The 25,505-nt window shown below is 40.5% G+C and overlaps 1 protein-coding gene across 1 annotated transcript in view; it reads left to right on the forward strand.

Annotated features, from left to right (window-relative positions):
• The window catches only part of SLC15A4 (solute carrier family 15 member 4), a 67,742-nt gene extending 49,241 nt beyond the window's left edge, over positions 1-18,501 (forward strand). Inside the window, exons 6-8 of the mRNA XM_006120489.4 lie at positions 809-964; positions 11,262-11,420; positions 16,987-18,501. Coding sequence (XP_006120551.4) covers positions 809-964; positions 11,262-11,420; positions 16,987-17,135 — 464 coding nt within the window. The 3' untranslated portion in view covers positions 17,136-18,501. The remainder of the gene's footprint in view (positions 1-808; positions 965-11,261; positions 11,421-16,986) is intronic.
• Positions 18,502-25,505: the final 7,004 nt, after the last annotated feature.

Consider the following 25,505-nt stretch of genomic DNA (forward strand, 5'->3'; position numbering starts at 1 on the left):
GTTGTGGACACAGTTGTATTGCTAACCAGAAGTGGATTCCTTTAGGTAAGGCATGAATTAGAAGCCATGCTTAGTTTTGGTTATTAAAGATCCTAAGCATTCTTTGTAACTGTATGCCTAATTTCAGTCTGGGCGAACCATTCACTACCTGCTGAAATTTCTCCTACTGCTTCATTTAGATATGAGTTCCTTTCTTTAACATGCCCAATTGTGTTGATGAGCACCATTAAATAGTTGCATTTCACTCTCTTCATGACACAGAAATCAAATTAGTGTCTGCATTTCAATGTGCAATGTAACTTATAAGAGAGTTCATAAGAAGCTTTGGAATTCAGTGTGATGAAAGTTGCTATACAAATGAAAGTCAACAGTAAGCGATTATGAATAAGGTAAACTGCATTTGTGTAGTACTGACTATTTCAAACAGAAAAATAGTCACTGATGTAGTACTTTCATGCTTGCACATGCAATAATTTAACTTTGCAAAGTAATTTGCCTTTAAAAAAATTAAGTTTGTATCAGATGGCTTTGTGAGATAAACCACTTGAAATGGAGTAAAGATTTGTGAAATTATAGTTGATGAAGAATAGAATAACTAGTCCTGTGGCAGAGGAACTGAATATTCTGAAATAAGACTATTTTGACTATTACTTTGTAGTACTTGATATGGAATGTTATGAAGTACTTATTCATGGTATCTAAGCTTTTTATTGCATGGTTCAGATACTCATGTAATGCAGTATCTGGATCCTAATTTAGGTCTAGGTGTGAAAAAATTCTTGTATTTTAGGATTTCTTTTTCTTTTAGGAATTTTGGAAGGTAACAGACTGAATATTGTAAAGGTTAAAACAATTAATCAGACAATTGGAAATGTTACATACTATGCTGCTGATTTGCCAATATGGTGGCAGATTCCTCAATATGTACTGATTGGATTTAGTGAAATATTTGCAAGCATAGCAGGTAAGTTTTCTGTTTTCTGTTTTCTTTTCTTTATTTTTTTATTTTTTTTAAAGTCAGGTTTTCATGTAACTTTTGTTTGTGTCTGATCATTTTCCTAATGCACAGAATCATTAAAAAATGCAAACTAATTTTTAAGGGAAAGAACCTAATTCTTGAAAGTTACTCTGGGTTATAAGATTAGCAGATTGCTATTAATTGTTTGACGTTTACCCATTACATTAAATGACCAGTTCTGGTATGATTAATATGCAGTAGGACATATATTTTAATTCTTTAGGAAACCCGCACTGGTGCTACAACCTTATGTCTCTCCACCCCCACACACACAAGACTGGAGCGCCAGTGCCCACTTCTGGTGGGAGGAGAGGAGAAACCCCCTAAACTCTGCACTGGATCTGGCATGCAGACAACAAACGGAGCAAAAGATGTGTCTGTGTGAAGTTATTTTCCTTCCCTCCGCATGTGGGAAACAAGTAGCCAAAATGGCTCCATGCGCATTGCCCTTTTTCATCCCTCTGGGAAAACCCTTCCTAGAGGCTTTCCCTGCAAATCCTTCCTGGGGGTTTCTGGGTAATGAGAGCAGCAGGAGGCATGTTACATGGTGCCTGCCACAAACAAGTAAGTGTCCCCCCAACCCTTTCAAGCCCAGACCCCCAGTCTCTCACTCACCACCCCAGACACAGCCCCTGCCCCCTTGGTCAAAATCCCCTCTGCGCAGAATCCCTACCTGTCCCCTGTGCTTCCCCATCATCCCTCCCTGCCTCCCTCTTGGCCCTCTGGCCAGAATCCGCCTACTCCCAGCCCCCTACCCAGGCACATCCCAGCCAGAATCCTCCCTCCTACCCCCAGTCAGAATCACTCCTGCCCCAAGCCTCCAGGCCAAAATCCCACTCCCAGTCTCCTGGCCAGACAACCCCTTCCCTCAATTCCCCATACTGCCCGCCTGGCCAGAATCTCTCCTGCCCCAAGCCTCTGGCCAAAATCCTCCCAGCCCACTGGCCAGACACCTCCTGCTGTTCCCCCCTGCCATAAGCCCCCTGTCCAGAATACTCCCTTACCCCAGACTCCTGGCCAGACACCCCCTTGCCAGAATGCCTCTCCCCGCTACCTCACCTCCCTGGCCAGGCAGCCACCTTCCTACCCCTTTACCAGGAAGCCTGCCCCCAGCCCGCTCCTGCCCTGTGGCCTGGCAACCTGCTCCCTTCACATTTTTCACATAATACATAGTCAGCCAGTGGACCTCTTTTCTGGAGGATGTTGTAAGTCCAAGACTATAACAGAGTTCAAAAAAAACCTAGATGAATGTATGGAGGATAGGATTATCAATGGCTATTAGCCAGGATGAGCAGGGATAGTATCCCTAGCCCCTGTTTGTCAGAAGCTGGGAGTGGGTGACAAGGAATGGATCATCTGATGATTGCCTGTTTTGTAAATTCCTTCTGGGGCACCTGGCATGGGCCACTATCCGCAGACAGAATACTAGTCTTGATAGACCTCTGGTGTAACCCAGTATAGCCATTCTTGTGTTTAGTATGAGAACATAAGAAGTTAGTCTCATGAAGGCAGTCTGGTTTTGGTTTTGTAAGATGGTATTTTCCCATCTAAACTGAACCTGATCTCTTCTTTTCCCCACATAATCTGCCACACAATTTAGCGCCCTTTGGAATATCTGCTTAAGAAAAGCTAAGGAGGTAGGCTAGTCTAAAGGTGACAAAAATGATGTGGGAAAGCTCTTGCATGGCTTGTTAGTGAAGCACTTAATCTTTTACATTCCCAAGCATGAAACTTACCATGAAAAGTTAAAACAAATATTGCTCATTGTTAATTAACTATAACATTTGGAAATAAAAAGCATTCATTTTTCAGTCATCTAGGCCAGGGGTGGGCAAAAGGGCCTCCACGGGCCATATCTGGCCCACCAAGAGGGTTAATCCAGCCTGCAGAGGCCATGCCGCTCCCCTGCCCCAAGCCAATATTGCCTGTGGGCGGGGGAGCACTCAAAATTTCCTCCCGCCCTGCGCAGAGCACGCTGCACTTCAAAGTGCTATGAGCTCCTCGCAGGGCTGGAGGAGACGTCACGTGCTCCCCTGCTCCCAAGCCCTGATTGGCCTGGGGGCAGGAGGAGCATGCAAAGGTTCCTTCGCCCTCCCCTCCCAACGCCCTGCGAGGAGCGCATAGCACTTCAGACTGGCAAACGCTCATGCAGGGTGGGGGGAAGGGCAAAAGAAGCCTCCTCCCACTGTGTGAGGAGCATGTAGCACTTTGAAGTGCCACGTGTTCCTCACAGGATGTGGGTAAGGTGGGGGAACTGCGCAAAGCTTTTTTCTCCCTGGCCAAGCCCTGCAAGGAGCACATGGCACTTCAAAGTGCTACGCGCTCCTCTCACGGTGGAAGGAAGCTTCTAGCGCTCCCCTGCCCCCAGTCTCTGGTTGGTCTGGGGCCGAGGGGAGCACCTGAAGCCTCTTCCTGCCCTACGCCCGGCATGCAAGGAATATGTGGCAGGGCGGAGCACAAGTGGCATGAGTGCCTAGTAGGAAGGGGGTGGCAAAGGGGCTCCCCCACTCCCAGACAAATCATGGTCCGTGGGTGGGGTAGCCGAGAATCTCCTGGTCCCCCCCCCCCATTCCAGTTTAGGCCTCGCCCCTTCCGGGTGGCCCAGGGCCACTTCAGAACTTTTTGAAGTGGCTCCTGGCCAAAAATTATTTCCCACCCCCGATCTAGGCCATGATATAAACAAACATTTTTTATAAAACTTTCTGGATTAAAAAAAAAAAACTTTCAGTATCACAGACTTGGCATGGTATGTAGACTACTCGTTTGTTCTTAGGGCAGAGTTGATAGTTAATTTGTCACTATGCTGGTCAGGAGGCATTGATCTATAAACCAACAAGGCTAGATTAGCAATTTTCTATTTACAAATAAGTAGCACTAGTAAAGCTTTAAGGAATCTTCTGGAAATGATCTCAAAGACATGCTTTTGCTTTTAGGATAATTGTTCAGGAGGCGCATTTTATCTAGTACTTCGTGTAGTAAATACTAAGTAAACTGAAGCACTACTCAAGCCACATCTTCCTGGAACTGAATCACAAGTGTCTGTAAATTTCTCCAGGCCATTCTTCTGTGGTGTAGTGAACAGCAATGTGAGATCATATTGATTTTTAGGCTGAAGCTGAAGTGGGAGGAGAGTGTGAATGAGACTATAAAATCTTATTTTCTGGTCTGTTTCACGCACATTAGGGTTCATTAGCACAAAAAAACTCACAGACCATTTATCTGTTGCATCTGTTTTGTATGTGATATGGCTTGCATTGGTTTCTTCTTATAATTAAACAAATTGCTTTTGTGAATTATTTCAATAAACTTTTCTGTTTACTATTGGAGCTTGTGAACAATAGTTAATAGCATTAACCAATATATTGGGATTAGTTCTATAAGTAGATATTTTAATACAGTATGAGTAAAGTATAGCCAACTAGTCCTAATGTGGGAGAACTGAATAAAGGTCACTGAGGGAGTGAACATAGTCACATGAAGCTTTTGCTTAGAGCCATAACGTGACTGTATATATTAATAGATGCAATTATTTACTATTTTCATTTGTATAGATGTTTAAAGTTAAACACTGAGCTTAGTTTCTTCTTCTTAGCTCAGAGGTTCTTAAACTTTGTTGTATAGGAATTCAGTGAAGCAAAAATAATTCCCCTTCCTCTATCATAGTTTACTGTGTTAATAAGCGTGATTAATTCTAAGTATGAGTATTTGTGTCAGAAGTACTAATTTTATTTATATTTCATAAAGCACCTTTTTCTGTTCTCTCAGTTCTGTTTTGAAAATACAGATTAGGCCAGCTACAGTAACTGTCCAAATACTTTCAGAAAATGTAACACCAATTAACACTATAACTCCTCAGTTTTCTGCTCAGAACAGAGTGGAGCTCATGGGTGCTAGGCCCCTTTAGAGCAAGTGGGCAGGAGCAGTGGGGTTCTTGGGCAATCACTAGTTCACCATCCCCCTGAGCTGGTTGTGCATTGGTCCAGTGCAGCAAAAGTTGATATGGGAGCATAGTGGGTAGCTGGGATGGGCTTCTGCCATAGCATGATCAGAGGAGCTGGGGCTATAGCTGGCTCACATCAACCAGTTACTCTCTAGCTACACTAGCACCGTGCAGAAGGCAACACATCACTTCATGCAGGAACAGTGCTGGAGCCAGGCTCTCTCTGGCACCTGACCAGGCAGAGGGACCCTGTTGAACAAGGGAACAAGGAGGAAGGTGGTGCCAGGATCTGCTGCAATGATAGGGATGCTGAACTGGAAGCCAACTACTGCAGGTGATCACAAAGAAACCCTGTTGGTAATCCCAGTTTGCCCAGCTCCACTGCTCATGATGAGCAGCAGTTCAGTCGCAAATGGAGGGGAGCCCTCAGAATAGGGTGGGGATGAGATGGTGGCCTACAGGAATGGAGGGGAAACCCTTGTAATACTGTATAGGATGCTTCAGCAAAATAGGAGAGCACAGGAGAAGATGGAAGAGACCAGCTCTCGTGCGGAATGGAACACTGGGGGGAGGGCTGGTCAAAGCATGATGGGGAAACAGGCCCTGTATTTAATCATTTCTGTGGCAGACCCAAGCTGAGGGGCAGAGCACTGAGTAGAGCCTCTTCCCATAGTGTTTAGCCGTTACACTGAGTGGAACTCTGTGTTTTGGCAGCACATCTTGGTCAAAAGACAGGCAGCTGGCACCTACTGGCTCATGTCCAAACCTTCTTAGGGCGTTTGAGAGCCTCTTAGATGATTTCCCTCAAATAGGATTTCCTAGCTTTTTTTGTTTTTCCCCATTATGGGACAAGAGGGTTTTCAGAGGCTAATCTTCCCTTTTGTCCAACTAGAATTAGAACGCGTAGCTTGTCTTACCTCCAGTTCCAACATAGTATGCTTCCTTCTTAGTACAACAGCAGAGAGAATTTAGCTTGTTAATCTATGTCCCACTGGTCTCCTGCCATGGCACATTACTACTAGGAAATGAAACTTCAGGGGATAGCCGAGCTAGTCTGTACGTGATAAACTTAAAACACAACCAATGGTCTGGTAGCACTTTATAGACTAACAAAACATGCAGATGGTATCATGAGTTTTCGGGGGCACAGCCCACTTATTCAGATGACTGGAGTTTTGAGTTTAGGGTGTGCAGACCCAAAATAAATAGGGGAGAGGAGGGAAAAAATGGAAGAGAGCAGGAAACAAGGAGCAAAGGGTATGAAAATTTTAGGACTTACTCAGAGTTGGGTTTTAGAGCAAAAGAGGAAGAGAACTTACTTTGCATATGAAAGAAGCATTGTATATTTACATGAATACATATTGAATGTTGGAATTTGTGATCAACTTTTATAACATGAATGTTCATCAAACCATCTCAAGATGAAACATTGTTTCAGAGGCCTTCTGGCTGTAGCAAACATCTCTCTCGTTTATTTAAAAAAAAAAAAAAAAAAAAAAAAAGACATCCTTGGTACCAATTTTATATTCCAAACCTGACACTTTTTGGGGGGACAGAAGGGATCAGTAGTGTCCATTTCATGTTTTTTACATGTGTGTTTCATAGCCTTTAACTCTCTTTACCTCCTGCTACTTTATCCATTTCTTCTGAGGCACTTGCCTTTTCACATGTTTTCCCCAATATTTGGCTTTTTATTTTAGTGTTGCTCTTCATTATTTAAAGGGTAAAAAACTGGCCTGCTTAGCTGGTGCAAGCTTTCCTCTATCTTTTTTTTCTGTCCGCTGCTAGGGCATAATTAGACTGGCATTGTTTTGGACTGGAAGAAATGAAAATTTAGCACCTTGACAGTGTTGTCTCAGCTTAACTTTTTGTAAAATGGGGGTGGCGCAATGTAAGACACTAACCTCTGTGGCAGATGTGTTGTGGGAGTGCAAAATTGATCTTTTGCAATAATCAGTGCTGCCCTCTATCATGTTAACTTTTATTAAATGTTTAATAACATCCCTAACATCTCCTTTTACCTTATAATATTTTTCTACACCCAGCTCCTAATGACTGCTTCTATCATTTCAGAATAAGTGATAGGAATTCTTGCTTAAGTCACTTTCTGAATGTCATCTCTGTCTTAATGTCTTTCTCAACTATACCGAAAGCTTAAAGCAGAGAAAAAGCAATACGTAGTTGCTTAGCAACATTAGGAGAATTGTGTTAACTCTGTCTGAATTCATGTATGCAACTGACTTACAAGAAATGCTTGTATACTTGAAAACAGGTATTAGATGCTTCACTGTTTTGAAGTGTCATCTTTCTCTTTTGACTTTCAGACTTATTACACAGTTAATAGAAGTTCCCAAAGAAAGTGTAGCCAATATATGCAATTTATTTGTCAAAGGATCAGTGATTTTACCAAAAAAAGTTAAATCTTCAGTTGAGCTCTTAAGTTCAGGGTTGATTGTTCTGCTTGGATTAATAGACAGGAAGCAGAATAATTTAAGACTTGTCCTATTCTCAAGCAAGTACACTGTTCTTTTGCACTTGCTGCAGCTGTAACAATGGTTTTATAACTTCAAAACCTGTTCATTGGCCAAATTTTTGGAGGTGGGGAATATACATGTTCCTATTTCAACAGTTCATACACATCTTTATTGCTCTCTGTTATCCTTTGTTTCAGTCTTCTAATCATTATCCAAATGACACAATTGGCTATAAGGAAGACTGAGCACAAGATACTTCAGGGAAAATGTGATTTTGTGTGTGTGTGTGTGTGTGTGTGTGAGTGTGTGATAGGTGCATATGTTGTACTATGAAATTCAGTTTAAAAATGAAATGTTAATGGTTACAGTACTATATTGATTTGAAAGCACTTACTATGTTCAAAAAGACTAAATATATTAAAAGCAGAAACATAAGTTTGTTTTTGTTTACAGTAAAGCTGAGCATACTTTTATTAATCCATATTAGTTTCACTCCAGGTACCTTTTAAAAAGATGACACACACTGCATTAATCTTGTGTATTATTCCCTGAAATCCTCTTAAAGCACCCTTATTTAGCTGGGAATCATAATCTCACATGACAACACCAACTAGAGGGTTTAATTTCAAAACTGCTTGTTTGAAGTAGCATGAAATTGCTATCAATGGCTGCCAGCAGGCAGTAGTTTCACTGAAGGCGAAGAAAAGATTATGTATTTTAGGCTAGATTAAATATTTGGGTTACTATGAACATTATTCACGTTTGAAAGCATGATATTTTTTTTAAATTATGGAAGTATATAGCATTATAAACTTTGTATTTTTCTCCCAGTATCACTCAAATCCAATGCTTTTGTGAAGGAAACAAGAAAAAAAATCAGACTGGAGTTCTTTAAGTGTACTTCAGTTTAAGTTGTGTGAATAGTATCCAATATGGCTACCAGACTGAATTAGATAGGCTGGGAATTTTTCTGACAGCTAAGGTTATTTTATTTTTACCTAAAATGAAACTAGTGAAAGGTTACAGACTGCTGCATTTTTAATCAGGATTTGGCTAAGTAAGAATGAGAAATTATTTCAACTGTAATAATAATGGCAAAACATCCCAGTACCTAGGATTTGAACAAATTTTTGACATATTTTAGTGTTCATCATGTTAAAAAGAAATATTCTTCACCCAGGGTATGTCTAGACTACATAGATTAGAATATCCGGCATAGGAAAATGAAGCATCGATTTTAAATAATCGCTGCTTCATTTAAATTTAAATGGCTGCTGCGTTGAGCTGATCAGCTATTTGTCGGCTCAGTGCGGTAGTCTGGATGCTCCGCGGTCGACATCAAAGGCATTTGTCGACCTCCCAGGTAAACCTCATCTCAGGAGGCATACCTGGGAAGTCGACAGATGCCTTTGATGTCAACCGCGGAGCGTCCAGACTACTACGTTGAGCCGACAAACAGCTGATCGGCTCAGTGTGGCAGCCATTTAAATTTAAATGAAGCGGCGATTATTTAAATCGATGCTTCATTTTCCTAAGCCGGATAGTCTAATCTACATGCCTTTGTCGCCAGAGGCATGTAGTCTAGACATACCTCTAGAAACATACTGTTGTCTTCCATTTATCTGTAAGGACACTGAGCATCACATTCTGGATTTACCTTTATCAGAGCCATGCCATTTTATAACATTCAAGTGCACTCTGCTTCAAGGGAGAAGGGAAATAATGTGGTGGTTCAGACAGAGTTTCCCATGTGGCGTGACACAACACTATCAGATCTGTAAGGGAAAACATGTAGTTCTGATGTACTTACCTTTCTGAACAGCACTGCTCCCTTTAGCCCTGAGTAATTGACCCAGCTGGCTTAAAGCTTTAAGCCTTCCTTAAAGGAAAACACCATTGTGTTCCTATTAAGTGCTATGTGTGGATGAATAGTAATAATCAACATTCTGTGAACAGAAGGTGGCTCTGAGCTTGCTTTATGGGCACGGCCATGTCTTTGCAAAAAGTGAGGGTGGAGAGTCCTTCCAGTTAATTTAAAAAAGATACAGACTGTTTTAAGTCTCCTATACCTTACCTTATCTGTAGACCATGCAGCCCATCAGGGTAATCTGCTGGTGGTAATTGACTGTTTTTAGGCATGGCCCCCAGAAGTTACCAATGGCCACATTAGGGTTGCCAGGTGTCTGATATTGACCCAGACAGTCGAGTATTTTCGCCTCCTGTCCAGTAAAAAAATTCAGAAAATACCGGACACCTAAAATGTCAACAAGTTTTGTCTCTCCCTCTTCCCCCCCCCCCCCCTTTTTTTTTCTCAACAGAATTTTTTCCCCGGTGGTGTTTTTTTTTTTTTTTTTTTTTGGAGGGAGGGGGCGTGTTTGGTATTTTTGGTTAAACCGTCTGATAACCCTAGTCACATTTGCTGGTCTGGCCGCTGGGAGCTGCTGGGGGATGGGAGAGCATGCCCATGGGGACTCCAAGTAAACAAAATGTCTTGCCGCTCACCAGCAGATTATTCTGATGGGCCACATGCCAAAGATAATTGACCCCTTTGATAGACCATACTTTGACTGCAATTCTGCAAAGAATTTTGTGTGCTTTCTGTTGCACTCTATAAGTAGTCCCATTGACTTTAATAGGATTATAAATGTGTAAAATTAAGTATTTGCTTAATTTTTGTGGGATCAGGCCCTATAACAGTGTATCATGTTGGGGCACTGGGGCTGCTTGACCTTACTGATATATAGATTCTAGATCCCATCTTCCTAAGTAAATTTCCTCTTCTCTCAATGTTTTTAAAAATTATTTAGACTTATTCTAACTGCTCCAGGTTGAATGAAACTCATGTCCTTGGGGCATTTGCCACAGTCAGTTCTTTCATCCATTATTCTTGTCAGAAAGGGCAGTGCGTTTATACATATCATTCAGTAAAACTCAAATGGCAGCCTCACAAAACAAGAATGAAATGATGGAAAGATAATAATCAGATTCCCTTAAATTCCCTGTCACAGTAACAATTTTCTTAGTGAACCTGGATCTTCACCAACTGAAGCCACTTTTTGAGCAGGCAGAAGGGAAAGGATAGTGATTGCCATAGACAATTTCCGAACAAGTGTTCTTTGCCAGTTGGTTCCCAACTTAACACCAGATGTATGAGGGAAAATCGTCTGTCTGAGAAAACTGCAGTGAAAGTCAAGAGAGCTGGCTTTGTTACAAAAACAACTTTAATACATTTTCAAGTTTACATCATATTGTAGTCACAGTCCATCAAGACTCAATCATGGTCTTTTAACCATTGTCCTAAAACATTTTGGCTGGAGAGCATCTTAACGGTTTAACTCATTTTGGATAAGGTTGAAGCCAAGTATAATGTAAATTCTCTAGATAGTATGTTGACTCTGGTACACACTGATGATTGATATCAGTTGACTTGTAAAATAAAATGAGTATGTTCTGGAAATACATACGATTTCTGAGAAAACTTGTTGGCTAAAAGGCTTTACACTTGCTAAAAAGAGAACGAAAGGAATGGTGCAGCACATAAAATAAAAATCTGAATAACCAGATGTTCAGGACTTAATGAGTTAATATAAAACATTAATAACCTTGACTAAGACTTTCAGAGCAGCCTAGGAGTTAGATACTTGGAAATCAATGGGAGTTGGTTACACAAATCCCTTAGTCTTTTGAAAATCCAAGTTATTGTTTTTAACCTTGGACACATGTATTGTTTTCTGTGTTTGTGGATATTGGTCATTAGCAGGCACATTGAGCTACTAACCAAGTACGTTAATTTCTTACAGGTTAATTCTTTTTTTTTCTTTTAACACAGGCTTAGAATTTGCATATTCAGCTGCTCCAAAATCCATGCAGAGTGCCATTATGGGGCTGTTCTTTTTCTTTTCTGGGATTGGGTCATTTGTTGGCTCAGGACTTCTGGCGTTAGTGTCTATTAATGCAATTGGCTGGATGAGTAGTCATACAGATTTTGGTAAGTTATCCTAAGTGTATTAGAGGACGATGCAGTAAAATGCTTAATCAAGTCATTTTATTTCAAGGGTGGGAACTTTCTTATCTTAGAATTCTAGCACTTTGAATTTTGTAAGCCCTCTTAATATGGCAAAGACACAATTTCATCTTGCTGTAATTGGAGCTGAGATAGTCTTAAATGATGAATGAATCAGAAATGCATATGTTGTAAAGTGGACTTTATAAAAGAGCTGATTTAGTTAATTGCTCAGCTGTGTTACTATTTTTTATCACCAGAAGATAGTTGTATATTTAAGAATATTTTATATGAAGTGTCTAGATTAGTAGGAGCAGTTAAAGAAAGTTGAATCTCTTTTTTTATTCTCTCTGAACAGTTTAAAATTACACATTTTCAGTAAAAATAATAAAACAGGTTTTTTATTTCAGAGTGCTATTTGCACCTTATGTTTCAATGTGCTTTGCATTTCTACCTTGCAATCTCTTTATTTGTATAATAGTTTTAACCCAAGCCATGCATTTCACTGTTAGTTGAAATTAAACAAAATCATTGGCACCAGTAGGTGGCACCTTGGGAATTTTGTAAAATCATTTACAGATTTCATTGGCTTGACTAGCTCCAGCAAGAAGAGTGTGTAAAACCCTTATTTATTAAATTGAATGTTGATATTCAGGCGTAGTTTGTAGCCCCTAAATATGTCCAAAGTTAAATTTAGAGCTGAATTTTTTGTGTTTTCTGCTATATCAAATCTGACTTAGGCTTTTTTAACACTCTGGGAACTGTATTCATGTCATAAGTTGACATCTTCATTTTAAAGCTCCTTCTTTAAAAACAGATGTCTTAACCAATGCAACATTTATTCCAAAGACTGAGGGCCAGCATTTCAACTGCACAGTAGTAACAAATATTTTATTTTGACACACCAGTAGCTGTTGAGTTTCTAAGAACATAGGGTTTTTGTCATGGCTTTCATGGGAGTAATCTTTTTTTTCTAAAAAAAAATTCTTCTATAACTTCAGTTTGGGATTTTCAGGTAACATGAATGGGAAATTGGTTTCTGTGAGATCTTTGAACTTATTACCTCACCCATCTTGTCTTTCTTGCTAAACCCTGGGCTACATGGAAGACTATTAGACCAGTGGTTGAACAGTGCAGGACCAGACCTACAAATTCTCAGTGAGAGACTTGGTGCCTGTGGGGTTAGGATGTTTGTTCATTCTGAAGATAAAAAAAAGACTTTAAAAACAAGATTTGCTCTGCCATGGCAATATTGGAGATGAAATCTGTACATTCTTACTGCATGAATATAATACAAGAAATGTGCACAAGCCTGGAGGAAGTTATAAGTATTAAAATGTTTGTCACCCTGAACATTTTAATTAGGGATATTAGCATAAGCTTATCCAGTAGTCGACTGGAGTATCAACTACTTGAGCCAGCTCCTGGAGTTACCCTCACTGTGGCTCTGCAGAGCGGCCCTTATCGACTAATCATGTAGCTGATACAAATTGTATCACTACACGATTAGTCAGATAACCATAATTTAACATCTTTAATTTTAATTAGGAATGCTTTTTTGAGACTTTTTGTTTTTTTCCCCCCTTTCCAGTATGATCCATCCCGTTTTGTTTCCCTTAAGCCAGTGGTCTCCAACCTTTTAAAGCATGAGATCACTTTGAATTAAAACTTTGAATTTAAGCGCTATCCAAGATCTACCTAAAACCCAAATACCCTTGCCCCCCACCTCTTTTGTGCCCTGAGGCCCCACCCCTGCTTACTCCATCCACTGTCCCTCCCCCATCCTCCCTCCCTTTCACCAGGCTGGGGCGGAGGGTTGGGGTGCAGGATCTCTGAGCTGGGAGAGGCAGGCATTTGGGGTGACGGGGTTCTGGGTGCAGGCTCTGGGAGGATGTGGGCAACAGCTGGGCACTGCTTACTTCAGATGGCTCATAGGTGGTGGTGCAGTGAGGCTAAGGCAGGCTCACCCCTGCCCTGGCCCTGCACCACTCCCAAAAGCAGCCAGCAAACTCCATCCCAAGTCCTGTTGTGGGCCCTGCCGCACCTCCCCCCTCCTCCACTCTGCTCTGTGGAGATAGGATACAGTGTGGGAGAGGGTGCATCTTGACATCAGCATCCCTCTTCTCCCTCCCCTCCCCTGCCCTGCACAACAAGCTGGAAGCTCCTGGGGGTGGGAGGAGGCAGCTCCAAGGCAAAGGGCAGGAAGTGCACAGCAGTGGGGGGAAGGGCAGCTGAAGTGCCCGCACTTGATAGCCTCTTAGACAATCCAGTCAGGATCACCTGTCAGAGGCTCCAAGTTATAACAGTATATCCCAATTTACTGGTTGGTGACCACTGCTTTAAGCTATGATAAAACAGCCTCAGAAAAGGTAGCCCCCTCGTGTAAAACTAGATTGACTCAAATGCTTCCTGAATTGATTAAGATTGATAAGTGCTGCCTCGGGGGCTACTTTGATCAGCTGTGCAGAATAAGCCAGGTATGCTCAGTCTGCTTCCCAGGGGACATCTGTTACCAGGGAATTGCCAAAAATCCCTGTTGCTTTTGGCCCTGAGCAGCAACTGTAAAACTCTAACCAAGGGCTCCCCAACCTTTCAGGGCTGCCGGGCGTCTGGGGGCGGGGCCGCTCACGCGCCGGGCGTCTGGGGGCAGGAGCCACCCATGCACCAAACACCCGGGGCTGGGACCACGCATGCGGCCCAAATCATTTGGCGGGTGCACATAAATGCCCCAGCGGGCACCATGGCGCCCGCAGGCACCGCATTGGGGAACACTGCTCTAACCTCTTGCATTCTCAGAGTTTGTACTTGGAATCAGAGTTGAGGCTACCAGTAGGATGGCTTTGGGTTGTGCTGTCTTGACTTGCTTCTACATGGACTGTTTCTCTCCACTGAATAAAGAGGGCTTCATTTCTTATAGCTACTGGGTACTTTTCAAAGTACTAAATTCACTATTTATACTTTAAAAATTTTTAGCAAATGATTAATCAAATTTTAAATTAGTAAGACCTACTAAGGACTTCAAGGGTCCTTCCCATCAGTTGTGAGACAGAAGCTTTATTGTGAATTAAGGGTTTGGGCATTTTTCATGAGGTATTCTACACCTATAAATATTTAGAGAAATGAAGCATAAACTAAGAGCATTAAATGTTTTCTCATTTGCTTGCTCCTATTTCCCATTGATGGTGATAGAGTACACTGTCTGGTGACACTTAAGTATTGATTCCTATATTGAAATTATTAAATTATTTATGTGATAAAAATCAAGATTTCATGTAGTTAACATCCTATCCCATCCTACCCCACAAAGGAAAATTAATACTTTTTTAAACACATCTGCTCTTCAAATGGAGTTTTAGAAGTATGTTGTATTTTAAATATCAAGAGAAAACTGCTTTTTGCTTTTATTGCTTTTTTATTATAAACTCATTTTAATTGGATCTTAAATTTTCATAATTTAATCTCAACTCATATGTGTATGCTGCAGTCAAAGCTTGTAAGGATTCGTGTATGCTTCTCTATTTTATGCTTCCCCTCCTTCTGCTTATAACGGTTATTATAGTCCAGTTGGCTGTAGTTATTGTGTTATGTTGGTAGTGATCTATAATGTGTTGTTTCTGAAAATTCAGCAGTAGTCTGAGTTTATTTCTTAATAAAAGGCTTACCAATAAGCTTTCTTAATTTAGATGTATGTAATATGCCACAAATCTCTAGTTTAAAACAACTTTCAGGAAATGGCAGATGTGAGCTAAACCTGAAAGACTTTCCACTTTGTTGTATGGATTCCTAACTTTGAGAGGGTTGAAGGAGAATTGCTGTAATGGCTTTGTATGATAATGTTACATTTTTCATGATAGCATTGATTTTTTTTCCTGACTCCTTTGTTCTCCTCCTCCCCACCTCCGCTCCCCATTTGACCTATCAGGGAGGGAGATTGAGGTCTTTAGACATATAGGCACCATGTAATATTGAGCAAGACTAAGAGGTTTTCTAAAGAAATTCCAGTACATGAAATTCAGAATTCTGTTTATGCTTCATCCTTTTTAGTGATTTCGTAAAACATGTTTTTAACCTCAAGCTTTATGGTTTCACTGTATTCTAAGAGTTCACTAAAATTAGATCACTTAGCTTTTTCATTACATAAATTATTTGGTGGAAAATAGAAGTTTAGGTAGTATTGGCTAAGAATTGTGGATGTATTTAACTGGAACACTAGACAGCTAAAAGAGAATGATTCAGTTTACTCAGAAGAAAAATCTCATCTTCTGTAAGGCTGTTAATGACTAGAGATGGGCAATGACTTTATAATTTTTTGTATAAACTTGGTTTTAATTGTTTTCATAGAATCATAAAATCATAGTACTAGGACTGGAAGGGCCCTCGAGAGGTCATCGAGTCCAGTCCCCTGTCCTCATGGGAGGACCAAATACTGTCTAGACCATCCCTGATAGACATTTATCTAACCTACTCTTAAATATCTCCAGAGATGGAGATTCCACAACCTCCCTGGGCAATTTATTCCAGTGTTTGACTACCCTGACAGTTAGGAACTTTTTCCTAATGTTCAACCTGAACTTCCCTTGCTGCAGTTTAAGCCCATTGTTTCTTGTTCTATCCTTAGGTGCCAAGATGAACAAGTTTTCTCCCTCCTCCTTATGACACCCTTTTAGATACCTGAAAACTGCTATCATGTCCCCCCTCAATCTTTTCTTTTCTAAACTAAACAAACCCAATTCTTTCAGTCTTCCTTCATAGGTCATGTTCTCTAGACCTTTAATCATTCTTGTTGCTCTTTTCTGGACCCTCTCCAATTTCTCCATATCTTTCTTGAAATGCGGTGCCCAGAATTGGGCACAATACTCCAACTAAGGCCTAACTAGCGCAGAGTAGAGCAGAAGAATGAGTTGTGCTTCAAGTTTAAGAAACTGTGATGTGTAAATTGAAAGCACATTAAGTTCAGATGCTTTTGTATTTCAAGGCATTGCATAGGAACATCATTTCTAAATACTTCTGGTAAGTGCTTATATTTCTCTCTCTCTTTTAGGTGTTTATGTAATGAATTCACATTCTGCATAAGTTGAAAATCAACTGTAAAAAATGAGGCATCCTCATAGCCTTCCTGTCTATAAATGTACTTTTTCTCAGGCTGCTAATTCTTTTTAAAAACTGTTTAGGCTTTAGTGGCTTGTGCTTCGTGCTATACACATGTAATACCTGTAAAGTTGAGGAGTTTTGTGCAGTAATTGAGAAGAAATCCTATTATTTGTGGGCTAATGGAGTCTGAACTTCGCAAGGACTTTACTAACTTAAGAGGTAGAAGAACAAAATACAAAGCATAGCATGCAAGATGTATATTTTCCTAGAAATGCACTTTTTTTTCTAGATTATGCCTAAAACAGAAATACTTGTTACATGATAGAAGTATGATTTTGGGTTTGGTTTTGCTGATACTTTTATAGAGAGAAATCTTAGTACTCATAGGACTGATCAGGATTGACATCTTTATTTGTATACTTCCCATGTGAACATATTTTTCCTCTCCAATTCTCTCTAGGTAACATTAATGGCTGCTTTTTAAACTACTATTTTTTCCTGCTGGCGGCTATCCAAGGAGCAACCCTCCTACTTTTCCTTATTGTTTCTGTGAAATATGATCATCAGAGATCAAGGACTAATGGAGTGACTGCCAGTAGGAGGACCTGATATTCTGTGAAGTGGAAGAACAGTTTATTAGACCAGCACACAATAAATTAACTGGCAATGAACTGACTGCAAGATCTTAAAACTGTTCTCCAGTGGGACTGCTCCTTAAGCTTGTATGTTACATGAGTTCTCATTCTTTCCCCTTTCCCAGTAGGTAAGTGCCTTATTTGGTGAAGCTCGTATGCCCTATTGGTAGGGCAAATTCAGATCTTGGAAGTGCATTAACTCTAGGTATTACAGGTGCTGTGCTCATGCTGACATTGGGACTACTTAACATCTTTGGAAACTGAACATAACTAGTACGGAAACCATTGTAGTATAAGGTTCACTCCTAGCTGAACAACTTTGTTCAGTTAAGGAAGGTGGATGGGGGAAGAGGATACTTTTAAGCAGTCTTTATTATGTTCACGGCACCTGGTTTTTTCCATAAAATACTTTAATTTCTTGAAGTTCTGGGTATAGTTCAAGAGGCTCAGTGAAATAAGTAAGAAATCTCTAAATTTTAAAAAATTGAGGCAACTAAATTGTACAAGTCAGTTTTGGGGCAGGTGGGAGCAATCTGAACTTTATATTAGCCTGGATAAAAAGGGATGGCCTATATGTAATTAATCTGTTACAAATAGGACAAATGTTTAAAGCCTACACTTCAGTATTTAACATAAATGGCCTTGGGTGCATTTGGAAGATACAGTAGGTTATTTTGTAGCTGCTATAATTTTTGATACATGTTAAACACTTTGGGGGACTGAACAGGTTCTATTCCAGAATTTATTTTATTTTTAGGTCACAGTTAGGTTTATTAGATCATATGAGAAACTTGTGTCCTTTGAACAACTAAGTCTTTTATCTAAGGTTATCATTCTCGTTATCTCTATTTAAAGGTACTTCAATTTTTTCAAGGGTGTGAAAATAAATTGGAGATTGAATTTCACTTGGCTTCTTAGTAAATGAATGTGTAATATCTGTTGGAGGTCTCATAGCCCTAAAATCCTGGTGTCTTTTATGTAATTCTTGCTAATGTGTTACAGGGCTAGTACCTTTCAGCAACACATTCCTATTACAGAGTAAATGTAATTCTCAATCTTTCAGGCTGTTCAACTTTAATTGCTTCACCCTTTTGTATTTAAGACTGCATATGCAAGGTGATATAGAAAGCAATATTTTGCAAGTGATTATAAAGAAAACAAACTGAAAAATTAATATTAAATGGTGTAATGTGTGTGAGCTTTTACAATTTTTTTCACATTTAAATGTTAAACATTTTTCAGTGCATAGAATGTCCTTTTAATGAGTTTACAAAGCAAAACAAACTCTTGTGCTGTGACTGACCCTTTGTTCCCAGGTGAATAAAATTACAATGCATATATCCATTGTTCTTTGGTCTTTATTTCCTCAGATGCATTTTGAAATCCTATTAATTGTGCCACCCAATGGAATGTGTATTAGTATGGGATGAGCCTGGGAGTAATTACATCTGTTTGTTGTTTTGGTAAAAGACATACACCCAGTAAGTTTGGTAATAGTTTGTAAGTCCCTACCTGCCTCCTGAGTGTGATATAAGATGTGAACAGAAGAGTACAAATAAGATCTGCAGCTCTTGTAAGCAAAACTTTAAATATTCCCTATTGGCTAATGTAATTTGTATTCTATATAGCTTTTAATCCCCTATTTGTGGTACATCACATTAAAAACCAATGTGGTCTGGTGGGATTAATATTCTTTGCAAAGATTGGAGTTGCCTACAAAAGAATCATATGACTATCTAAAAATCTACTTATCTAGAGATCTTCCTTTTTAAGATGACAGAACTCTAAGGATGGGATGAATCAGGAAGGTTTGATTTCATATAAATACAGGTTTATATTTCAGAAGCATTTGTAGTTTCACAAAATAACTGCTGTGCAGCTCGTTGTTACTCTGTTATGCCAGTAAATACTTATATGCTTTAGCTAATTTCTTTCAATGGCTACGTCTACATTGCGCATTCTTGCGAAAGAAGATAGGCAAATGAAGCGCGGTGATGAATATCACCGCACCTCATTTGAATACCTAATGAGCTGCCATTTTGCACAAGGGGCTTTTGTGCAAGAAGAAGTAGTCTATACTGCTCCTTCATGTGCAAAAACCCCCTCTTGCACAAGAGCTGTTCTGCCACTTATTATCAGGCAGAATGGCTCTGGCTCAAGAGGAAGGTTTTGCGCAAGAAGGAGCAGTGTAGACAGCTCCCTCTTGCACAAAGGCCCCTTGTGCAAAAATGGTGCCTCATTTGCATATCTTCTTGCGCAAGAATGTGCAATGTAGACATAGCCAATGTGTTTTCAGAATTCTCTGCAGATACCCATCTGCACTGGTGGGTTAATCTCATGAATTTATTCTCAACCCTGATCCTTGATGATAGAACTGTTCCATTTCACATTGGTCTGGGAAACTTATATGTTGAGTAAGATGTATGTTAAGATCGTATCTACTCTAGGGAATTGGTAATGGCAGTTTTGGAAGGTACTGGATTCTTGCTACAGTAGGTCTACCACAGATTAAATTCTTTGGGTTAGACAAGATTTAAGTGTGGTTCAGTTAGCTTAATCCAAAAGTGGGTAGTACCTTATATACATTTTACTTAGCATGTTTCTCTCCTTTTTGGGGGACTGAGTGTTTTTCATTTCAATCTTGGGTCTCATGAAAGGAATACCAGAACCTCCTCTTTTCAGTCAGAGTGATACAAGAATCCCTGATGTAAACTGATCTACCGGTGCAGTATGCAATCAGCTTACTTTCCAAACATTTCCTAGAGAGCCCTTCTTGTTAGTTACTCATCTGGAGGTTTGAGTTGTCTTCTCCTTATTCAAGAAACCCGTTCAGGGGCTAGAGGGTAATGCATATCAGTCTGAGACAGAAGTGTCATCTTTGGTCTCCTTTTAAATGCTGTTGTGGTGATCATGGAACAGTAGGCCTTCCATGAGACACATGGGCAAGGACACTATAAGGTCCCCTTGATAGAGATTTCCCAAAGAGGAGCAAACTTCCTTCACTAGCTTTTTTTGGAGCTCAAAGATTCCCAGTGATGTGCATGAAATTCCTAAACTGTGTAACACTCAGTTGGGCTAATCAAAAACCATATTTATTTAGGATGGAGAGTAATTAATGAAACAAGTTCAGGTTGTATCCTCTGCCCTGACAAATTGCCAAGCGTGTGTTGTCACCTAGGTTCAATTGTGGAGAATAAAAATATACCTTAGGTTCCTAGAGAATTCCATTTGGCTGGGCTGGCTGGCTTATCAGACATAGGCTCTGGATTCGTGTGTCCTGTGTATCCTCCTCACTTTTGACTCTGCTCCTCAGAGCTTCTTTGGGTTTGCTTATAGCAAAATATAAATATATATACAGTGACTTCAAGGTCACTTTTAAAATGGGGATGAGATCAGGGTGGAGAGAGAGGGAAATCAAGTCCATTATGTTAGGCTAGGGAACTACAGTAGACTTCCAATAATCCGGAATTTATGGGACTTAGGTGGTGCCGGATTATCAAATATGCCAGACTATCAGGAGGTACTATAAACAGGTTATATATATACTGTATACATTATATACTGTATATAAAGTGTTCTTAACCCTTTTCATTGTATATACTGTATACAGTATACTGTAACGTTTCAGTTTTTTTAAGCCTTTTTTACCCTTTTTGCTCAGTTCAGCTGCTGCCGCTGTTACCTTGTGACTCTTTTTTTGCCGAAGCTCACTCACTAGGCTCTTGCCATTTTGATGCCGGACTATCAGGAGAGCCGGACTATTGGATGCCGGACTATTAGAGTTTTACTATATTTAAAATTATTGAGGACCATCAAATAGCTCAAAAGTAATTTACCTCTGTTAACAGAAGGGAGACCAGAGATTGTTTCTTGTCTTCAGATTGTACAATGAACAAAGGGTAGTATTTTCCATGGTTAGAGTCACATAGGGTATGTCTACGCTGCAGAGAAAAAACAGCTCCTATTCTGAGCCCCAGTCAATTGACTTGGTTTTGCAGGGTTCAAAATAGCTCAGGCTCCAAGCCCTTCCTCTCTCACCATGTTTGAGCCCAGGATCCATCCTCAGGAGAAATGCTATACTGCTCTTTTTGCTCCACTTGACCTGAGATCTGGCACCACTGGTTTTTCACAATGCAGATTAGACCTATCTTTAGACTCCAAAATCATGTGGGTACCCAGGTGAGTCTGTATTTCACACTGCTTAGTACAATGGAGTTCTGATTAGTGGGTCTTTGGATGTTACCATAATAAAAACAGTGTCTTGACTAGTTTCTCCTGTTCAGTAATAGGAGAATGTTTACTATACTAATAGAAATGTAGCCATGTTAGTCTGGTGTAGCTGAATCAAAAAGCAGGACTATGTAGCACTTTAAAGACTAACAAGATGGTTTATTAGGTGTTGAGCTTTCGTGGGCCAGACCCAGTCTGGCCCATGAAAGCTCATCACCTAATAAACCATCTTGTTAGTCTTTAATCTACTACTCCAAGAGAGGCCACTCCAAGATTTTGGAAAGTGGTCAAGGGCCACATTTTCCTGTAAAGGGGGTGCAAGGTCTAGGATGAAGGTTGAATGAAGACGGATGTGTGGAATATGCGACTGGAGTGTAGGAGACAGTGTGAGGTCTGAGAGGGAGTTTGGGTGGAGGGAATTGTGACCTAGGTCAGAGGATTGGGGTGCAAGGTCAGGGAGGGAGAGGATTCTGGCATGGGGAAGGAGCACTAGGAGAGGGAAAGTCTGGAAGGGAATTGTGTCCTTGGAGAAAGGGAAAAGGGGGTGCAGACTGCAGAGGGTTTGGGTAGTGACTTGGGGAAGGGGAATGGGGTGCAGGGTCTGGGAGAGTGTTGAGGTGCAAGAGAGGATTCTGACCTGGGGAAGGAGTGCAGGAGGAGGTGCAGGATCTGGGAGGGAATTGTGATTTGGACTGGGTGGCAGAGGGTTTGTATGGTAACCTGGGAAATGGAGTTGGGGTGTAGGAGGGGTTGGGGTGCCACAGTAAGGCTCTGGCTGGGAGGCACTTCCTAAGTATCTCCTGGCTAGCAGCTCTGTAGCACCCCCCAGCCAGGGAACCGCAGTACACAGATCCCAGAGGGGGAGGAAGCTTGAACTACCCCCACCCCTAAGCCAGTCATTCAGCTCCTGTTGGCTGGTTGTTTCCAGCCAATACAAGCTGAGAGATTGGCTGGGGGTCAGTTCCTATTGGCTGGTTGTTTCTCACCAATCAGAGCAGAGAATTTGGCTGGGGGCGGGGTGATCACATGAAGCTTCCTGCTCCCTCCGAGCAAAGAGCTACTTGGACTGCACTTTAAACCTCAGCAGCTGTGTTTCTGAGGGTCCCAGCAAGGTGATCTGCAAGCCGGATCCAGTGGCTTGGTGGGCTGGATCTGGCCCCTGAGCCTTATTTTGCCCAGCCCTGTTCTTCACTGTCGTAAATAAACAGTAGATGTCAGATTATATTGTGAGGCTGTATGGTTGTTCTAAAACTCTGGAGAGGAAACTGAGCATGCAATCAGTTGTATAATTTAATTTTTATTTGGAATGACTTGGCTGAGCTCCAGGCACAAGTAATTAGACCATTTATGAAGATTAATCTGGCACTTCTCATCAAAGGGATAAGGTCTTTGTGACTAAAAGGCTTAGCTGATTCATTCTCCGGGCCTTATCTTTTAGTGTTTCCACTCCATTCACAGAAGTAGGATTAATCAATTAACTTCATGACTGAACCCTATAGCTAATTAATGAAATACCTTGAAGTGTACAATTTAAATTTAGTTATGTTCACTTTTTCCATTGTTGTAAAAAGATCCTTCACAAGAGTCACCGTAAAAGGACATTTGTAAGCACCTGACTGCTTCAGGTATCTTCTTAATTTAAAATGTAACCTCAAGAAGTTCATATTTATTGTTAGGGGCATCAGACTATGTAACGCTTTCAAGCTTACTGTAATTACTGTTTACAACAAAGTATACAAAGAATAAGCAATAAATCATGGCTTACGTGCAAGAATAGCATACAAACATGAGGTATAGTTTTTTAGTATTTCATTGGGATAAGTGCATAGATATACTGCTTTTTCACATGTTCTAATTTTTTGCATATCTTCAATAATATGCAAAAACCTGTTTTCCTCTCACTGCGGGTACCTGTTACATGGAATGAACTAACAATTTCTTTTTAGACAAGGGGGAATTTAAAAGAAAGTCCCCATCGATCTTGTGTTTTATACAAAACTTCTGAGTGAATTACTTTAATTATAGCCATCCTGGCTTCTGCCAGTATTAAAAGTCTTTTAGCATTTCCATTATATTCACTATTTAGTTCTATTGTAAAAGTTGCTCAGTACTGAACTTCGTCAAAGGAAGTTTTGGCTTGGTAGTAAACCTTTGCTTATGGATACGTGGACTTCTTAACTGTTTTTTTATTTTAAATTGGTTATGCTTTTCTAAAAACTAAGTCACATTAGCAAGTGTCCTTACATGCATGCAAGACAGGCTATATTAGTACAGACAAACCTCATAGGAACTAGAGCTTGAGATGTAAATGTCCTTATGGAACTTGAGAATTTTTAGTCTCTGCTGGTGATTTAATGTATCTATTTGAGAGTTTGTGGTTCCTTCTAGGGACAATGCAATGACATAACTTTACAGTGAATGAACAGAAAATAAAAAGAATGGCAAGCAATACCATTGAAGGATAAATACGTGTATAAGGATGCATTTCTCTAGGTCCTACCAGTTTCAAAATGGTGTTGAATAATGGTTGAATAAAAATGGTGAAGTGCTAGTTGATGTAGTCTGGGTGTATGGTGATTTTTCAAGTTAAGAATAGTGTTCAGAATGTGGCTGAACATATTTCTGTCCAGACTAGATTTATTGCAGAATATACTGCACGTTCACAAAATGTGTATTGAGGATAGTCCTCAAAACATGGTTAGAGACAAGTTAGATTCCCTGTATCAGATTTACAATAGTCCTGTAGCATGAGAATGGTGATCTGCAACCTGTACTCTGGAGGAGGAGGAGATGGAAACATGTTTACACAAACATAGGATCATAGGAACTGCAGTGGTTCATCTCCCCCAATATCCTGATTCTGCCAGTGATCAGTACTAGATACTTCAGAGGAAGATGGAAATAACCCTACAGAAGGTAGTTATGGAATAGCTACACTGGGAAGAAAATTGGTTTTGCGTGTCTTGTTTGGGGGGGTGATTTAAAGAAACTACTAGGATTTTCTTTGAGTCCTAGAAACTTTACTATGAAAATCTTCTATAGCAAATGAGGTCAAAATATTAATAAAACACTTGCTATCTCTTTCCTGTTCATCCTGTATCCGTATTCAGTAGTATAATGCTTCAGTTTTCTGAATACAAGGTTATTTATTGATAAGGCTTCCTAGCCCTCTTACCTCAGTAATGTGATTTAGTGATATAAAAGAGTCCATAAATCATCTTGGACTGTCAGCAAAATAATTCAGACTTTAACAAGGAATAAAATGCAAACATTGCTTAGGTCTATGAAACTTACATTTCCCTGTCAGATTAACACACGTGCACAAGACCGAGGACTAGATCCACAAAAGGACATAGATATTGCAGCACTCTGTCGTGTTTATGCAGTGATGCAGATAAAAACAGGGATCACTACCACATATATATTTTATACACCTGCCAACTCTGTATTTCAACCCTGTGTGTAGTAACTCCTGTATAGAGGAGGTCCTGTTATTGTATTGCCTAACTCCTACCATCCTAGTAGAATCCTCAGCCCAGAGTTTAGTGCCAACACTCCCTATTTATGGATAGGCAGAGGTAAGTGTCCAAGAATGTGATCAACAAAAGCCAGCGCCCTGAGCAGAGAGGCCCCTAAGGTAGCCAGTAGGAAATCCAAAGGAGGTGGTTGGGAACTAGGCTCTGTCTCTGGGCACCTAAGTCAGGGTCAGTGGGTGGGATTCTGAGTGATGAAGTCTTTGGAGTTGGGCATCTAAGCAATGCTGGAGGGAGAAGAGATGCAGCAACCTCCCTCAACATTTGTCTCAGAGGCTAGGGCACTCACTCAGCATATGTGAGACCCAGGTGTGATATGAAGACAGGATTTGTATTTAGTTCCCCACCTCCAGTGACTCCAAACTAGGGATGTAAATGACTATCCCATAAGCCTGCCAGCTCTTAATACATTTAAAAATCAGAAGTTCAGCAGGGGGACCCAGTGCGAGCCAAGCCAGTTGATTCCCGGGACACGCTGAGTCCCCCTCCTGCTGCGCTTTAGACTTTTAAATGTATTAAGAGCTGGCAGGCTCTTAATATATTTAAAAGGCAGAACTGCAGTGGGGTTGGCCGGGAGCTAA

Source organism: Pelodiscus sinensis, chromosome 15 (assembly GCF_049634645.1).
Source record: "Pelodiscus sinensis isolate JC-2024 chromosome 15, ASM4963464v1, whole genome shotgun sequence".
In the NCBI taxonomy this organism is placed as follows: domain Eukaryota; kingdom Metazoa; phylum Chordata; order Testudines; family Trionychidae; genus Pelodiscus; species Pelodiscus sinensis.